This window comes from Ixodes scapularis, unplaced genomic scaffold, assembly GCF_016920785.2.
Source record: "Ixodes scapularis isolate PalLabHiFi unplaced genomic scaffold, ASM1692078v2 PGA_scaffold9__187_contigs__length_104089568, whole genome shotgun sequence".
Classification (NCBI taxonomy): Eukaryota; Metazoa; Arthropoda; class Arachnida; order Ixodida; family Ixodidae; genus Ixodes; species Ixodes scapularis.
Window position 1 is genome coordinate 48,272,675 of NW_024609884.1, and position 18,630 is coordinate 48,291,304.

The window sequence follows — 18,630 nt, forward strand, 5'->3', positions numbered from 1 at the left end:
CAGGCAGTTTGCGTAGCAACGCGAGACCGTCACATTGGTAAACAAAAAAGTGTGCCAGTGAAAACGCACCACCCCATAAACGCCAACTGCGAGGCGTTCGCTCTGCGTGGCGCATAAGCGACACGACAGCATACCTAACCAATCTGCTGACTTGTGTTCGCACAGAAATAAAAGATTAAGGAACGAAAACATGAACCTTTCTTGAAATGGCAACTGCAAACGCGGGAGTGCTTTGAAGGCTGCCTTTACGAGCCGTATGCATTGTATCGCTGGATCACCCGAATGCAGAGCTGCCGCATAGTCGAGTGCAGGCTAGTAGAAGGAAGCCCAAAGAAGCTTAAACCGCGACAATGCTTGCTGTCGTTGCTGCAGCCAACAACGAAACAGCGCTAGGGCCTCCCGGAGAGCTTCAAAACGCGCGACCACCGCTGCCTCCTGCAGCCCCGAGCCGGACGTACCACGCCACCAAAAATGGCGGACTCCTGTCTGCTGCTGCCGCGCATGCGCCGTGGAAACCCCGGAAAAGGCCCATTCTCGCACTTCAGGTCGATGGGTGTGGGAGTTAATCCCTACCACCCGTGGAATATGGAACAGAAAACCGTTTTTCGATACGTGCCCTAGATTTTTTTTTTTTTTTTTAACAAAATAAAAAGAGATTGAAATATGTGCTCCCCGCGGTCACTCGTCAACTCTCACACCGTGTTTCCGGTAACGTGGTTGTCACGTGGTTGTGACGTTTAATGGGCAGGTAGGTTTCCGGATTCGCGAACGGCTTTGGCTAGGTCCTCAGCGAGCGTTGCCATGGCAGGCAGGGACGCTGAAAGCTCGCAGATCGCTCTTATAGCCTCAGCTACGCTGGCATTTAGAACAAAACGGAGTATAAAAAAAAACTGTATTTGGGGGGAAGCGTAATGACGCACATTCGAAACGCGAGCCGAATATTCTATTTTGCGCGCCTGGAGCGCTGCTCAAAACTGCAGAGCTACGGGACTATGGGCAAGTGAGCAACGCCACAGAGCAGAAATGGTGTTGTTGAGCTCTGATAGATGGCGCCACTAAAACTATAAATAATATTTCGTAATGGTGGGATAATTTCGATACATTTGCTTTAGTCAATACGACCAGATTTCTAAAAATAGGCCTTATGTTCAGCAGATAAGTGCACAACTTGCCAATGTTTTACACATTCCCCATTTAACGTCACGCTCACGTCACGATCACGTCACGACACGTCACGACACGTCACGCCGGCCGCGCCCTGTGGTTCCCACGACCACCGCTGTGCGGCTGTAGGCCGGTAAAAAAAAAAACAGTTTTAAAATGTCCAATTACTTAGTGAAATCGCAACATTTCCGAGGAAGGTTGGGTGCTTTCTATCACTTAGAGCAAGGCACATAGGATAAAAATTACAGGCTGCGATTTTTTTCAACGTTAACATTGTAGCACAGCCCCTTTAAAGGTTACCAAGAAAGTAACGAGATACAGTATCGCGATACTACCTAGGACTGTGCGTACGCCTGCTATCACCGACTATTCTCACACAGTGACTGCGCCGCGATCCTGCGCTTTTGCTCTGTGCGTGATCGATGCACTGCTGGTGCCGCTTGATTGGCTTCGTCGGAACGTAGCGTTAACCGCGGTCAAACTTAAAGGGACACTGAAAGAAAAAATTAAGAAGCATAGATGGGACACGTTTTTTTGTTGTTGTTTTTTTTTTACTTTTCCACGATTTTCTTTTTTCGCAATATTTACGCTGTTGGACGCGATCCAGGTGGAGGTCATGGCCCGCTCTAAGCCCCACCCATTACTAGTGGACTGGCTTGGCTACTCGATAGAACACGCCAACAAGCGTAGTGTGTACCAACGTTACTAGAACACTCAGTTGGGAAACTCGCCGTCGGAACCTGGCCCGCTGGCGTCCACCGAGACCGAGCTAAATACGACAACAGCGCCACTCTTTATTATTTGTCTGTACTGTGGTCACATTGAGCTTTTAGAAAGCATGTTTTTGCGTAAAAACAAACGGAAAAAAGACTCTTTTTGTATGAAATTTGTTGGAGTTTAGCACAAAATGAAGGGCGCGTGATGTTTTTATCATCTTTAGTTTGCAAGGTTTTGCGGAACAAATAATATTGTTTTTATACAACCTTACCTCAGCGGTCCTTTCAGGTAGCACGTCCCGACCTAGGTGCATTTTAACTTCGGCAGTAATTCGCGGCGCGTCCGCTGGGGAGACGGGGGTGGCACCCCTGTAACCTCTTCCGCTGTATCTGTTTCGGCACCAAAATGGCCGATTAAAGCCAGAATAGAAGTAGCATGCAGTTCCTCGAGTGGCCGCTGCGTGAGGAATGGCGGCGTTGTGTTCGCCATTAGCACGGTTCTGGTAGACAGATTGGGGCCACTTTTTCACAGCAGTCTCTATGGCAGTTTCCCAACTGAGTGGTTTTAGTAACGTTGGTGTGTACCTTTCGCCATAGGGTTATTATAATGTACGCTAGAGGTTCAAGTGGTGCTAGTGGGCTGACGCAAATTGAAGCAGACAGCAACCAGTCGAAAATTGACTTCCGGTAATGCATTTCTACGGGAAAAAGTGAGTGCACTTTCTCTCTGCGCTCGATCATAAGAGAAAATATCCCAAATAATTCGTATGTACTAGGTAGCTTGGAACATTTCTCAGTCAGGCCGACGAAAGAATTGTCAGTTACGGCGTTTTTCTTTCAATTTCATCGCATTAAAAACTGTGCTAAAACGGCTTCGTATGTGTATTTATGTTCACTGTCGGACACTGTTAGCGCGAACGCGGCGTCGGCGAAATTTATCTGGAAAATCAAGAGCGGCGACAAGAACTACGCAGTAACACTGGACCAGTAACTCGCAGTGCATGTACGATAAAAATAAATTGAAGGCCACGTAATCTACTCCGATTTTGAATAAGCAAGTACCGCTTTATTCTTTGTGCCCTGAGCGAAGGAAGCTGCTTGTTCTACGTTCAAAATATCAGCCGCGCGCTCGATATCTTTGAGAACAAGTGCGCGATAAAAGCTGCCCGGCAGAGAAAACAATACGAAGAGAGGCCTTTCATAGCCCACGGCATTTATTCTCTACGTTTTGAAGGTTTTTATCCGCTCATGCACGACGGTACAGGTCCCGTCAAAGTAAAACGGAGCGCCGGAGCGGCGACCGAACTGCACCGCCGCGCTACCTAGCAGCGCCGGCTGGAACTGATAGGTGCCGTCTGCGCATGCGCGCGTGTGTTCGCGGTGTCCTCCGTTTTCTTGTTTGATCCTCGCATTATTGGCGTCTCGAGCTGACAAACGCTATTCCGATAAACACCGCTAGGTGTTGGACTCACACTCGTAGATAACGCTGACTGCAAGTGGGAAAGGGCCAGTGTTGTCAATGAGCACCACCCCTTGTGCTATCAGGCGTCGATTTTAGGAAAATCGTTGCGCCGCTCGAACCACCGATAACGTGTGGGTCGGAAGAAGAAAACGGAGGCCCCAGCGGAAGGCACGTGCGCATGCGCAGATGTAGCCTATCAGTTAAAGGAGCTGTGCAACAATTTCAGGGCTTTGCTTAAATAATTGTGGAAGTTGATGCCTGACACTTCTGCAGTGAACTACAGAAAACAGATTTTGCCTGGATACCCTAGTTTTTACTTTAAAAAATGAAAAAGATCCAGGTTTTTGCCGCCTCTCAACTCGTGCATCGTCTTCCGGGTCACGTGCACAGTGACGTCACTAGAGTAGGCGCGGAGTTCCGGAAAAGTTCTCTCTTTAGAGCCATCAGCGAGCAGCGAGAACTCATCCGCTCGCGACCGCGTGACCACCCGTCCTTGCCCGTCCGGCGCTGTCCCCCTCCTCCTCCGGCTTCTGGCAGCTGTTCGCGGTTTTGTAAACCTAGGATAGATGGCGCCACTAAAACTCCGTATAATAAAAGTTTTGTCGATGATACCAGGGTTTTGACGCATTTATATATATGTTGGAACGACAAGATTTATAAAAAAAGTTACCTTTTATCGAGCAGGTATTCGCACAACTTGCTATCTTTCTTACAACGACCCAAGTGACGTCACGCCGCTTGTTTCTCATGGCCGCCGCTCGTGGCTGCAGGTCGGGAAATATTCCAAGTTTTGCCTCGCTATTACGCGGTGGAATCGCAACATTGCGATGAAAGGAGGTGTGTTTTCTGCCATTTGTAACACAGTGAACAATATCAAAAGCAGAAAATGCCAATTCTTTCAACGTTAAAATCGTTGCACAGCTCCTTTAAAGCCGGCGCTGCCAGATAGCGCGGCGATGCAGTTCGGACGTCGCTCCGGCGCTCCGTTTTACTTTGACGGCACCTGTATCATTTTCATATAGTGACAGGACTGGCATATTATCAATATGCAAGCGTCACCGGAACGCTGGCGAGCCTTGAACACACTTTATATTGCTTTCGATTGTTATTTTGCTTTGAATCGTCGCTTCTTTTTACACTTCTGCTGCGGAACACACGTTTGGGACTGAAATGTAGAGAAGTTAAACTTCGTTCACTGATGAAGAAAAATGCGCCAACTAAAGCAATTACACTTTTACAGTGTTAATCAAGGTACATGTTATTCGGTACGACCCAAATAACCAAAGTGTTCAGTGTTATTTTCCCGCGAAGAAACAAAATGCACGCACGTTTTCCCATAGGAATGCACAGGAGCACCGCAAAAGTAGACTGGTTGCGGTCTGCTTCAATTTGCGTCACGGAAGTCGCATAGACACTAGCGCCAGTTGAACCTCTAGCGTACAATATAATAACTATGCCTTTCGCGACACCTGGTGCGTCGCGCCTGGAAGTCTCGTGCGAGCAGACGCGCGGCAGCCTCCTGCATCGTCTGCTATTTTACCGCCGTCTATCGTCGTCTGCAATGCCCGTGAGACGCGGACACGAAAGCTGGGCGTTGGCGTCCGTTTTCATCTCCGTCCGTCCGCTATTCCGCCCCCGTCTAAAATCGTCTGCAACGCTCAGACGGCACGAACGTGAACGCGGCGTTCTAGCGTTCCATCATGCACGAGCCACGGTACAATACAAGCGTATGTCAGCGTCTAGCGATGTTGCGGTAACACGTGACCGAAAAAAAAAAAAAAAAAAAAACCTCTTTTAGCTTTTTGCGGGCGCCGGCAGCCATGTTTGTTAACGTTACAAACCAAAGCGGGAGAAGCAATCTTAGAATAAATTTGAAAACAATGACTATCTTGATTAGTTGTTTCTCAAACATTAAAAAAAAAACAGTCTATTGAAATACTATTACGGCACGAAGACACAAATTTACAACCAAACTCTCACACGTCAATCATCTCTCCAGTTCATGAGAGATGCAAGCACGTTGAAAGCAAGGGGCGGAACTTAGCGGGCCGCGACCTCCACCTTCTGCATGTAAACTGCGTCTAACAGCGTAAATACCGCTAAAAAAATGTTGGTTTCCGTGGAAAAAAAATCTTTTTTTTTTTAAATATACCTGTCCCAGCTATGTCCCTTAAAAAATGCAGTGTTTTTTTTTAAAGAGTGGAACAGAGAGCTACGAGAGCTACGTGAGTATAGACCTTTTCATCCTCTTCCGCATGGGCGCTGCCATATTGGAACCACGTGACGTGGCAGCCATTAGGTTGCTTCAACTTGCTGCTCCGCTTTCCCCTCCAAACCTTGGCGGATGCGTTGTATTCGTGCTTTTCGTCGTGTTTCACCGCGCTTTCTTGCCTTACTTCAGAAACTGTAGTCCGTTACGTCTACTTGACGACCAAGACATCACGAAGGTTCAAAAGTTTTTATGACAACTGAGGTTTGTTTACTAATAGTGGGGGAACATTCTCAGTAAGAAAGCGCAAGGAGACTATCTGTATTTCCTGGAAGTATCGCTTTTTGTATTCATAATTTATCGAAAACAGTTTCTCTTCATTATGTGAGGAAACTCGCGGAGCAGATAGATAACGAACGTTTAACTTGTATTTTATCTGAGGCTAGGTCAACATCAGGTGATTTGTTTGTTCATCATATCACATCGACATATGTATAAGGTTCTCAATTGTTTTTTTTTTGTTTTGTTTTTTGCGACGTAAACATTCGGTTGGTCGGTTTATTGCATATTGTGCTCACTCCCATATCGGCAGTTTTTTAAGTGATTTATTGATTATACTCAGATAACCAGTCCCATCCACTTAATTTATTTTAACACAAAGGTTTGGACTTCCCATGTAAAGAACGGCCACAGACGCTTAACAGCAGCGAGTTTTAGAATAGCGTGCACAAAGAAATAACGTCGTTACTATTTCCAAATCCAAAACACTGTGTTCTTTCGACGCTTTTTTTTTTTTTTTTTCGTACGCTGTTTAACTTTTGCCACTATCTGAAATCCGCAATATTTAACGCCGAAAAAAAATCTGCATAACAATCACTTGAGTTCAAGATTGTCGATGGCGAATAGAGGTTTACTTTTGGTAGCTGGTGATGCCGAAATTTACAAAGCGAATCTGTTTAAACAAATAAATATTTGTTCACACAGGTCCGTGAAGTGGTGCCTAGCGCTAGAATTCGGCCAAACTTTCCGAGGTGCTTCTCCTCCTGCGCCATTTAATTATTTGGCCAATTTTTTGGAAGACAACTGCCAGATTTAATTTGACGGGCCTGTCACTTATATCATATCATGAGTAAGCAAATGTTCATATAACAATAATTTATTTTCTTGAGCCAATATCGCGAAATGCTGCTTATGAGTATTTTAGCAGGGTTGATAATGTGAGGAATTTCCTACTCGGCCGGTCAAAAGCATGCTCGACTACTAAATTAAAAACAAACAAAAAAAGAGGCCGAGACGATACTACTTGTTTATATCAATTATCTGCGTCATTACACGATACGTTTTTTTTTTTTTTTTTTTTTTTTTCTGCGAAGTTCGCTAATGGTTAGGTGCCCACGAAAACCAAACATTATCGTTGTTATCTCTTCGTGAGCTAAGTCGCCAAAGTTGTAACGATAAACGGGACCGCCTGGTGTGTGTGAAGGTATAATAATGTTAATGGAAGATTTCAACCAATGACAATTAATTGGCGAGGAAGCGACCGATTATTACTACACTCGGGGACAGCTTTCTGTGGCCTTTCCGACAATGAGTGCGCGTGCCTGGCTTCAATCGGAATTAAATCAAATAATTTCATAGCGCATCTGCATATAGAGATGCCACAGCCACGGACAAAAGCCAACCTTTGTTGGTCTGACGAGGAACGGGCCCTCATGCGCTGGGCAAATCACGGAGAAAAAAAAACGAAAAAAAACACACACACACACACACATGCACGTACAACCACAACCACCGCCGAAGGTTGTCCCGTGCGACGCCTGAGCTACTCTCCCGTACAAATTATTATTAAAAAAAAAAAAAAAGAAAGCTAAATTACATGAACAATCAGTTGAGCTTACAATTGTCACCTGCCTGAGAATTTTTTTTTTTTTTTTTTTTTCACAAAGGTAGAAGACGGGACATCCCAGCGGGGGGGGGGGGGGGGGGGGGGGGATTAAACATTGAGATTGGAAGAACAAATTGAATTAAATAACTTGTCCTATTTCAAAACTTTACCCTATTGCCTTAAGCCCTGGAGCAGTGACACTCATAGTCCATGCACCCATTTCGAAGGTGTTTGTGGGCAAGAGCAGTTCTAAATTTTACTTTCTGGGTAAACATTTAAAAGTACCTACGGTAATTTTTGTAAACTACACCAGGGATCGTTTCATGCCTTGTAAACTATACACCGAAACTATACACCAGGCATAGTTTCGGTCTGCTTCAACTCGCCTGCTGCCAGAACTATGCACTCCTGCGAAAACGGGACATGATTCTTTATTGGGACAAAAAGACGGGACCGCAGAAGCGGACCTCAAAAACGGGACTGTCCCGGCCAAAACGGGACGTCTGGTCACCCTAGTCATATAAATAATGCGGAAGCAAACCCCATAACCAAGTTGTCATCTTTTTTTTTTTTTTTTTATGCATACAAGTGGTGTGAAAACGTTGCACTAACTTCCAACTGAAGAGCCTATTCGGCCAACTTTGGACAGCGCTTGCGCCGCCCGCCCTCCGAAAGCTTCTTGCATGACACGCAGCCTCAAAAAAAGAGACGAACACGTACTTTCTAACAAAGCTACAAGTACACGTAGAGAAGCAACAAGCAGTCAACTTACCTGGAAGACATTAGAGGCCGGTGACACCTTTCCAGGAGTACGGGAAACAGAGACGGGGACGCCTTGAAGTTGATAGCCAAGTCTCTGCAAACTTTGCCACGTTCTACCTCGACACGATTTTGCAATAAAGAAGCCGGCGGAAGCTTCGCCGCCACTCTGAATAACCTGTTCCTCAACCGTCATAACCTTGACAGTGTCAAAAACCGAGACTCGTTGCAATGTCGAATCAAACGACTCCAATTCCGACGCAAATCACGGCCGGACGCGAACCAGCGAACGTCCCGTCGCAACTTCCAACTACAGGGGCTGCGCAGGGATTGCCCCACACTCCTTCGTACCCCCCTTTCTCCCTCTCCCTCAAGTGACTTGCCGACGCTCGCTTGAGAACCAGCGCACAAGCTGGCGCCACCTGTCCTTGCATCTCAGACCCGCCAGAGCGGCCGCCGTCCGTACAAACACCACTTCGGCGACTTTGGCCAAACGCGGCGCCGCATTTCCGCTTTGAAGGACGGTTCCAGGGTTATCAGTCGAACACTGATTCAGGTCCATCAGTGTCCTTTGAGGAAAGTTGTGCACAAACAGCCGAGAACACACGAGACAACGCGTCGTGACACTTGACGTAGTAGTTACCTCGATGTTCACTAGGTGGCAGCACGAACTAGTGCTTTCCCTTTAGCCCCTACGACATTGCCGGCGAGCCGCCGACATCACTTATTAATTAACTGGACGATCATGGACGGGTTACCTGGCCGGAATTTTGTATGGCGGCCGCTAGGCCGTTGCGAGCACTTTTCCGAGCGCTGGACGTGCACAGACCCGATGGTTCAATCGCTGCTCCGTCTTTGCGAACGTGCGGCACATCCACACTCTCTTCGCGACCATGCAACGCGCCAAACGGAGGAGTTGTACAAGCGCAGAAGGCCGGCCGTCGAGAAACTAGGAGCGGCCCCTTGTTGTTTTCGGTCACGTGTCTCCGTTCGCCAGTCTGGCGCCAGGAGGCGTATTGATCGGGCTCGTTCCTGACTCTGTCACTTTGTCCTAAGGGCGGTGACTTGCCGACGACAGACTTTGGGTGCTTCTTGTTTTGCTTACTTTTGCGTGACAGATTTGAAAGGACGACGACCAAGTTGAGGGGTTGTATTCGTTATTGCTTGATGTTCGTCTTTCCGCGTTGTTTCGGGCGTGACAAATCGAACAGTGATGAGGGTTTGACTGGCTGCCCCTTGCGTGCCCTGCAGCGACAGCCCTTGACACTGTTGACAGACGCGTCCTGTCCGCTGGAGCAAACGACTTTCCTCATTGCCCCGGGCTGTGTCGTTATTGAAGAAAGACGCGGAAGCAGACGTGTGGGGTACTTTGTTTCAGGAGACTGAGAAGGCAAAGAGTCGGGCCGTCGGGCTTTATTTAGTGACGTTTTGCTGCCACCTACAGGATGCGAATGAACCAACAGTTTCACTCTCGATTTTTTTCCCCTTGTGCGTATGTTGTGCTCTCAAAACGTGGACATATTTCAGAACGACAAGTCCTTTTATTTATTGTATTGTTTTGCGACAGGGCCTCTTCTTTTTAGAACAAACAGGCGTCCGACATCCTCCACGACAAGTCGGCCACCTTCACCTTTTCGAAAAAAAAAAAAAAAGAAAAAAAAAAAAAAGAACGTAAAAGAGCTGTAATTTGCTGTTGCTCAGTCCGGTTCCTGTGCGGTACCCTTCACCTCTTGAGTTCCCGAAAGGCGAAGATGGCGTCGAAACAGTGTACTGCCGATCCAACGCAACCCAGAACCTGAAACCGAGAGAACAATACATGCAGAGGTGAACTTAGCATTTTGCCGCCTAAGCAGTTTTTAACAATGCCGTCCTAAGTCCCGTTTCCCAGGGCAGTGACCATAGGGAACGGGGGCGGGGGAAGGGGGAGTAGTTATGTTTTGGGGTTAAATTTTCAAAACTAGCTACATTTTGCACCATCAAATTCGCTTTTCTAGGAGCGAACAACTATGAATGTCCATTACCAGAGTGCGATGAGCTTCCTCAAAGGGTTTTGCAACAGGCAGTGCAGGTATACACGTGTTTTTAGCTGCTAGTGAGTTTAGGTGTAAATCCTCAAGTGAATACTGACAACGTAAACCCAGTTCCACCGTGCATGTGGAGAAGTTGGAACATTTATTTATTCCCAAACGCTATGCTTTTTATATATTTTCACAAACGACGGATTCATTCGAACGACGATTTCATTAAGAAGTTCGTTCCATTCCCTAATTGCTATTGGAAAGAATTTAAATTTCAAACAGTCATTTTTAACGGCTGGTTTCCTCATGTATATACTATGACTGTGTCGCGTACATTCACCTAAGCGCACATGCATGTAATTATTCTTGTCAATTTTAACTAAACCATTATGAAAATGCATTTTTGGCGACCACGTACTTCATTTTTAACTCAAGAGCAGGGTGTTCGGCAAGTCTTCTACAAAGTTCAGTGGGTGAATGGGAACGATGGAACTTGTTAAAAATGAACCTGGATGAATGCCCTTGGACTTCATGGAGTTTTGACGAATTTATTACCGCATGTGGATCCCATACAATGTTTGCATATTCGAGAACAGGTCTCACCAAAATTTTGTAAGCCAAGTTTTTTTGTTTTATTTTATTTCTGGCAAAGCACTTGCCAGATTTCTTCTTAGGAACATTTACATTAGGTGCACGTGTTGGAAAGAAAATGAAAACAAATGGAAGCACAGGGTGTCCCCCAAAACATTAAAAAGTTCCTTTCTTTTTTTATTTTTTTTTTTTATTAAAGATTTATAAGGTTGTGCGAATATTCGAAATTTTGAATAGTAGTTCCGAATAATACACTATTCGATATTCGCTTCGAAAAGAACTGCACTATTTGCGTTTTTCGAAGTGTTGATAGCGGCGGGTTAGCCCCGTTGAGTTCGCTTCTTACCAAGCACCGCTGCGCTGCGGAGAAACAAAACCCGCAAAACTGATCTCCGCGGTGTTGCTTCTCCGCATTACTTCGGTGCTCGGTCACAAGCGCACTTAACGGGGTAACCCGCCGCGATAAACAATATCGTAATTGCGTGCACGGAAAAGAAGCATACATTCAAAGCGGGATGGTGCGCCCGTACCGATTGTATTTGAAGATAAATGGAAACTTTGTGAATGTGTATATCTACAGTGTAGTAAAAGTTTCAAAATTAAACTTTTATGCAAGAGTATACTATGTTAGGCAGAGAAGCTTTTACAACCTGTGGTTCATCATGCGCGATTAATTCTTTTTTAACTTAAGATTAAAGAAAGAATATTTTATATAGCAAGATTTGTAAATTCGCTCAATCGGTATAGTTGGCCATCTCTACAGGATTCATTTTATGTCAAATCCGTCGTTTACTTGCCATCCCAAGACACCAGACCTTCTGAGGTCACAGTCCATAAATATAGATAGAGCTTAGCTTATAAATGAACAAGTGGAATAACCTCCACAAGTTTAGCTGACTTTTCGTCTAAGCATTATGCAATAGTAGTGAAAGGCGTGGAAAAACTATTCGATATTCGAATCGAAAATATTCGGCCAAAACCACTATTCGCTTCGAATTCGCTTCGAACTCAAAATCCACTATTCGCACAAGACTAAAGATTTAATATACGCTTTACCGAACGCTCATTCTCCTCCAAAATGTAGCTCTAGCGATCCGGATGTGATGCCACCTATTCAGAACTAACCGTTAGCTTATTAAAAAGTTATGAATAGTTTCTAAAATTTTCAGCGGATTTAATCAGAAACTTGCTGAGCGTACGTAATCGAAAACTACTAAATCGGTCAAGTTTAGAAGGAACGACGCGGGGGTTCCCCGAAGTCACCACTCGTGCGACAGTCGCAAAGCTAGCAGCGGGAAAACGCGAATTATTAGATTATCATTCCAACCGCTAGCTTTGCGCCTGCTGCGCTAGTGGCAACTTTGGAGCATTCCTGCGCTTCGCACGTGCTTCAGGTCGTTCTAAAATTGACCGATATAGTGGTTTTTGATGACGCTCAACAAGTTTCTGATTTGAAGCCTTTGTTTATTTTCAATAATTAAAAAGTTAACTTGTTGTGATGATTAAACCCCTATATTTGTCCCCCTAGCCGTAAACTCACCGGCACAAACCACATTAGTGTATACCTCTCACTGATTTTTATAATAAATTTGTTCGAATTAAAATTGAACACCCTGTATTTAAACTCAAAGGCGTATCTTATGATGATTTGTTGATATATTATAGCAAATAAGTGATTTCAGTAACGAAGGAAAAAATTCAAACTGCTTCTGATCTATCAAGGGCTACGGCAATTTTTAAATAAAAAAAAAAAAAGTAAATCATCTTGATTTACATTTTGTAAGCCCTGATAAAGAACAAAATAGTATTAATTGAACTGTAACTTGTAACACCATAAAATTTACAGTGAATTCCTCTTTGCACATTGTTTTGTGTTGATAAATCTATCTTGGATGTTTCATATAGCACCTACAATAAAAATTACAATTTTTTTGATAAGGCGGTTTAAACAATATAAATTTAATTTAAACTATAAAAATCTGGTTTCTTCGATGTTCCTATCTCACGATTTGTTTTCACCTTAGCTCACACAGCTCTGTTTACAGCGAATTCACGGAGCCATATTCTCTTATCGGGCGCTGCAACCAGCACAACGAGCATAGCAACCGTTGCAACGTGTTGGGTGACTTGTTCGTCATCCGGTGCACTCACTCCTGCCGCCATCATGGCCGGGTATGCCTGGAAGAAGGGCGTGAGCAGGTACAGGGGCCAGAGGAAGAAGGACGTCTGCACGAGCAGGAAGGCCGACGAGCTGCATAGCAGCAGGAACGACACCCCGTTCTGGACTGTCTCCTGCGGACCGAGCAACAAACACCGGAGTGAGTGAGTGAAAGCGATGTTTATTATATCTTTCACAAACACCGGCGGCCAAATCGGCAAGCCCGCAACGCACCGACCGCATGCGCTTTGCAAGACCGCCAGATACGGTGCCACGAACGACCATGGGACCTCGCACATGGGAACAGTGGCGTCACTAGGGGCGGACCGCCCCGCGTGTAGCGCTCAGGGGAGTGCAGTTGGCCAGTGGAAAGGGGGGGGGGGGGGGGGGGGGGGTGCTCGCCTCGGGTGTCGCTGAACCTAGTGACACCACTGCCCATGTGCGAAGCGGTTGAGATGCCTATTCCGTAGATTTCGCTTGGTATAAATAAAGTCCGCATCCGGTCTTCAGTTGCCAAGCGATAAACAAGATATTCACGCTCTAAAGATAACCTGTACAAAAGACTGACACACTCTCAAGTTCTTTTAATGGGAAGAAACAACTCTTTCGAGAATATAGGGGAGGCTGATGGGGCAAAAGGACAAGTGCTACCTAGAAGCGACAAAAAATCCCAATGTAAGTTTAGATTTAGTTGTAGTATCCCCCTAAAAGGGCTAATTAAACGATCAAACGATTGAAAATACGAAACTTTTTACTTCTTTTTTTTTACAATTTATGTCGAGCGATATTCGCCGCCAGCTCGGCCGGTCTTAAAAAAAAAAAAAAAAAAAAAAAAAAAAAAAAAAAAAAAAAGATCCGAGAAAATGTACTACAGTAAATTGTTTAATAAATCATACGTAATTTTTTTTTTTTTTTTAAGCGGCAAGTTTTGATTGTTATTTTTTGAGTCCCGCATTTCTTGACAAACTTTCGCTGAGTTTGCTTCGCACTTTGGCCCGTTCGCCTTGGGTGCGTCGAAAAAAGGAGCGCCGGAGGTTGCTATTCTCAGCAAGAAGGCCTCATCGAACGGATGGAATTTCATGTTTTACGGTATACGCGCCAAAACTAAAGATATGGAGGTCCAATCACGAGCCGGTTGGAAGCCACGGGGTAATATTGCTGCGACGTGCGTATAAGCTAGCCTGGCCACCTTGGAAGGAAAACGCTTTGTTCGGGCGCCAGTCTGGAAACCGTGGGTACGGAATGCTTAACCCACACCAGCAGCAGCGTGCAAGTTCGTCTGCTCTTTGCGCATCTCGTGCGTTTGTTTATCCTCGAGACGCGTCCACGTGCCTTTGTTTCCTCCCGATCTCGGCCAATGGCAGTGCGCGCTTGGTTTCTTCGTCATCGCACGTTCTCTGCACTTTCTTTTTGTTGCCCTGTAGTTTGGCGTGGTTCCCCTTGGCGTTCCGACGCGCGAAAGACGCTTTTTGGAACACTTGCTCGCCGTATGTTCTACTGACTCATGATTCAACCTGCAGCAGCCCGTAGCTTAATCCATCACAGGGCGAGACGAGGTATAAAGCCGCAGTCAGAATGCTGCTACATCATACAAAAGACACGGTCTGCAGGCATGCCGACAGAGTTATCTGCGCCTCAAACATCTTAGAAGCATATCTGCTTCATACATGCTTCGAACATGTTTGCAGTCTTTGTATGACCACTGTGACCGCCATTCGAGGAAGGCCTCAGAATCTGTCTGCAAACTTTTTTTTGTTTGTGTTTTTTTTTGTGTGACGCAGTATGATAGCGACTAGCAGTGTGACGCAGTGTGATAGCGATGTATTAGCAGTGTGACGCAGTGTGATAGTGATGTACTAGCAGTGTGACGCAGTGTGATTGCAATGTATTAGTTTGACGCAGTGTGGATAGCGATGCATTAGCAGTGTGACGCAGTGAAATAGCGATGTATTAGCAGTGTGACGCGGTGTCATAGCGATGTATTAGTATGAAGCAGTGTGATGGCGATGCATTAGCAGTGTGACGCAGTATGATAGCGACTAGCAGTGTGACGCAGTGTGATAGCGATGTATTGGCAGTATGACGCAGTGTGCTAGTGATGTAGTAGCAGTGTGACGCAGTATGATAGCGATTAGCAGTGTGACGTAGTGTGATAGCGATGTATTAGCAGTATGACGCAGTGTGTTAGTGGTGTATTAGCAGTGTGACGTGGTGTGATAGCGACGCATTAGTATGGTGCAGTGTGATAGCGATGCATTAGCAGTGTGACGCAGTGTGATAGCGATGTATTAGCAGTATGACGCAGTATGATAGTGATCTATTAGCAGTGCGACGCGGTGTGATAGCGATGTATTAGTATGACGCAGTGAGATAGCGATGCATTAGCAGTGTGACGCAGTATGATAGCGACTAGCCGTGTGATGCAGTGTGATAGTGATGTATTAGTACTATGACGCAGTGTGATAGTGATATGTTAGCAGTGTGACGCGATGTGATAGCTATGTATTAGTATGACGCATTGTGATAGCGATGCATTAGCGGTGTGACGCAGTATGATATCGACTAGCAGTGTGGCGCAGTGTGATAGCGATTTATTAGCAGTATGACGCATTGTGATTGTGATGTACTAGTAGTGTGACGCAGTGTGATAGCTATTTATTAGTATGATGCAGTGAGATAGCGTTGCATTAGCAGTGTGACGCAGTATGACTCAATGTGATAGTGATGTATTAGCAGTGTAACGCGATGTGATAGCTATGCATTAGTATGACGCAGTGTGATAGCGATGTATTAGCAGCGGCGCAGTATGATATCGACTTTCGGTTTGTTGCCCCACACAGCTGAAGCGTACCGCTAGAGGCGTGACTGTTCCATCTCCTCCCCAATAGCAGTCTTCCACACTTTGTTCGTCAGCTATGTAACGTACTATTCAACAAAATCGGAACGCATAAGAAAGAAACGAAAACTAGAAAAGTAATGTCCTATTGCAATCAAACCGGAACTCAAAAGAAAAATCGAATGAAGTTACAGCAAGGTGGATAATAAAAATTGATTAATTTATTTAAATCGTGCAAATCCGACCAGTTTTACTACGATAATTTTTTTTATAATTTATCTATCATTTGTTGCTTTCTTTATATGTGCATTTGTTTATATTTAAATAAATTTTTAACCGCTAATTTACGAACATACATTCAAGAGCACACAATGAGAGTGCGTCCTCGTTCATCGTAAATAGCTAGGGCAAATGAAACTATTTTTCTGGCACCTACGGACGAATCAGAAGTGTTTCGTGTAGTTATCGGGCTGAGAAACAGCAAACATCATGACATTGATAACATACAAATAAAGCCTGTTAAATTTGTGATAGATGTCATTTCCCGATTAGTTTATATCTTTAACTTGGCCTTGTCAACTTGGCCGATTTCCAAATAACATGAAACTCGCAAAAGTTTCTGTATTACCTAAGGGAGGGCACAAAAATATAGTTACGAATTATAGACTGATATCTGTTGTGCCCATCTTTTCTAAGAGGCTTGAAAAAATTATTCTGTGGCGTTTAGACGGCAATTCTTTGTCATACATTCAGTGTTAATGGACTCCCAATTCGGATTTCGGAAGGGAAAGTTCACAGTGTGCGTTATTATCTCGAAAGGAACTTAGATTGCGTAATATAGAACAGAACCAATTGACGCCGCGGGGCTTTTTATTGATTTTAGTAAAGCATTTGACTGTCTTAATCATACAACGCTCCTTGATGAGCTCTCGTCTTACGGTGCACGGGGGCACTTCTCTAGCCCTTGTTAATTCATACCTAGCAAAGCGTCAGCAATACATGTGTCTCAGTGAATAATTATGCATATTTGCAACTACTGAAATCTGGTGTGCCACAAAGCAGTAAGTATACTTGGCCCGCGATTGTTCAATCTGTATATCAATGACATAGTGAAAATTTGCCATAAATCACGTTTCATCATGTATACCGACGCCACTAGTATTTTCCTGTCTGTGACGGATATTGATGAACTTTTTACAAACGGAAAAAAATGCGCTGGAGAAGTTTTTACAGCGGAGCTGTTAAGGACTAGTTTACCCAGGATCGTGTCCGTCCTCAAATGACCTGATGACACCGAACTCTGGACAACTACCGACATCCATGAGTGACGGCGGCAACCTTGCCGGTTGTCTAGTTGCCGCCGTCGCTCATAGATGGCGGCACATAGTACAGCTCCGCCGCTCTTCCTTCTTCACCAAAGTAAAAAAACTGGAAGGTTTTTTGTTTTTTTTTTCCTTTTTTTTTTGTTGGGGGGTGTTGGTTTGCAGTTAAATGCTGCCAAATCGAAGGCTGTTGTTTTCAGACCTGAAAATAAATTCATTAATACTAGTTATGCTCTAACCATTGATAGCAGTCAGATTGAAATAGTAAGCCATCGTAAAACGTTAAGTTTAATTCTTTCAGAATTTATGCAGTGAGATCATCACATAGAATACTTAGCTCACAAACTGGCAAAAGTATAGTAGGTATTATCGGTCACTGTCGGTCTCTATTGCCTTCGAATGATAAAACTCAAGTTTATCATGCATTGTTTGGTTCGCAAATTAATTATTGCCACCTGCAGGTATGAGGCACCACCACTAAAAAAAATATCAGTAGACTAATGATTGTACAAAAAAAGCTTTTATTGCGAATGTTCCTTATGATACTCATGCCGAACCATTGTTTTCAAACCATAACGTCATGAAAGTATCTTGAGTCTATGAGTATCGTTTGTTGTCTTCGTATTTATTCTCATCTATAGAGTTCATTGCTTTTTATCCGTTCTATCAAATCTAACCAATCGCGAATCATCCGTCATCAATATCCGTCGCAAAGAGTTCTGTAATGTTCATTCTCGCACCAATTATGCATTACAATCTCTTGGTCATAACCCGCCTAAAATGCTAACAAGATTCATTACAGATAATGTTGATAGTCATTGTGTAACAAAACAAAAAATCACTGTATGCTTATTTTGTTTAGATACATATTCTTGTTTTCTTTTGATTTTATTTATAAACGACATGTCATGTGCCTGCAAGGGCACCGGACCCTGTCAAGTCTCCTCATGGAGGCTTTTTGTCCGGTGTCCTCGGCACAATGTGGCGGACATAAATTCAATTCAATTTAATATAAATATTAAAGAATAAATATTTTTATCAGGCTGAGCACGAGCAAAACCAGTGCCCTTCTGAGATATCGGAGCACTGAATAACTTTCTTTCTGCCTTCCACTTCGCTCGGGGTATTCACACGAGGGATGTGATGCTCTTCGGGGAGGGATTTGCGTGACTTCGGTAATCGTCGGAACCAGCGGTATACTCCCTCCCCGACTCAAGCATTCACACGAACGGCGGGGAGCCGAGAGGGACGTCAGTCTTATCAGACGCATTTAGCGGTCGCAGTCTCGACACCAGTGCTCGGTGCGCGCCGACGAGAGTAGAAAAATGGCGGCGTACATGAAACGACGATAGTCGATTATGGCAGGTGCGCTGTTAGAGGCTGAAGACGACCAACTGCTTCCTGCTAAAAGAAATATGCTTCTTTACTGGGTGGATGCAACACCAAACACGTGGGATCACAAACCAGGCTTATGAGCGAGGAGCGACTTGAATACGGCATTAGGGAATAT

General features: G+C 44.7%; 2 protein-coding genes across 2 annotated transcripts in view; both read right to left on the reverse strand.

The window, feature by feature from the left end:
* Positions 1 to 9,849, reverse strand: part of LOC115321271 (alpha-(1,3)-fucosyltransferase C) — a 39,936-nt gene extending 30,087 nt beyond the window's left edge. The window contains exon 1 of the mRNA XM_029981492.4: positions 8,209 to 9,849. The gene's annotated coding sequence lies outside the window, so the exon portion shown is untranslated. The remainder of the gene's footprint in view (positions 1 to 8,208) is intronic.
* LOC115321272 overlaps positions 9,841 to 18,630 on the reverse strand; it is a 37,231-nt gene continuing 28,441 nt past the window's right edge. The window contains exons 4-5 of the mRNA XM_042287147.1: positions 12,956 to 13,096; positions 9,841 to 9,990 (exon numbers count right to left, since the gene is read on the reverse strand). Of these exons, the coding sequence (XP_042143081.1) occupies positions 9,919 to 9,990; positions 12,956 to 13,096 (213 nt within the window). The 3' untranslated portion in view covers positions 9,841 to 9,918. The remainder of the gene's footprint in view (positions 9,991 to 12,955; positions 13,097 to 18,630) is intronic.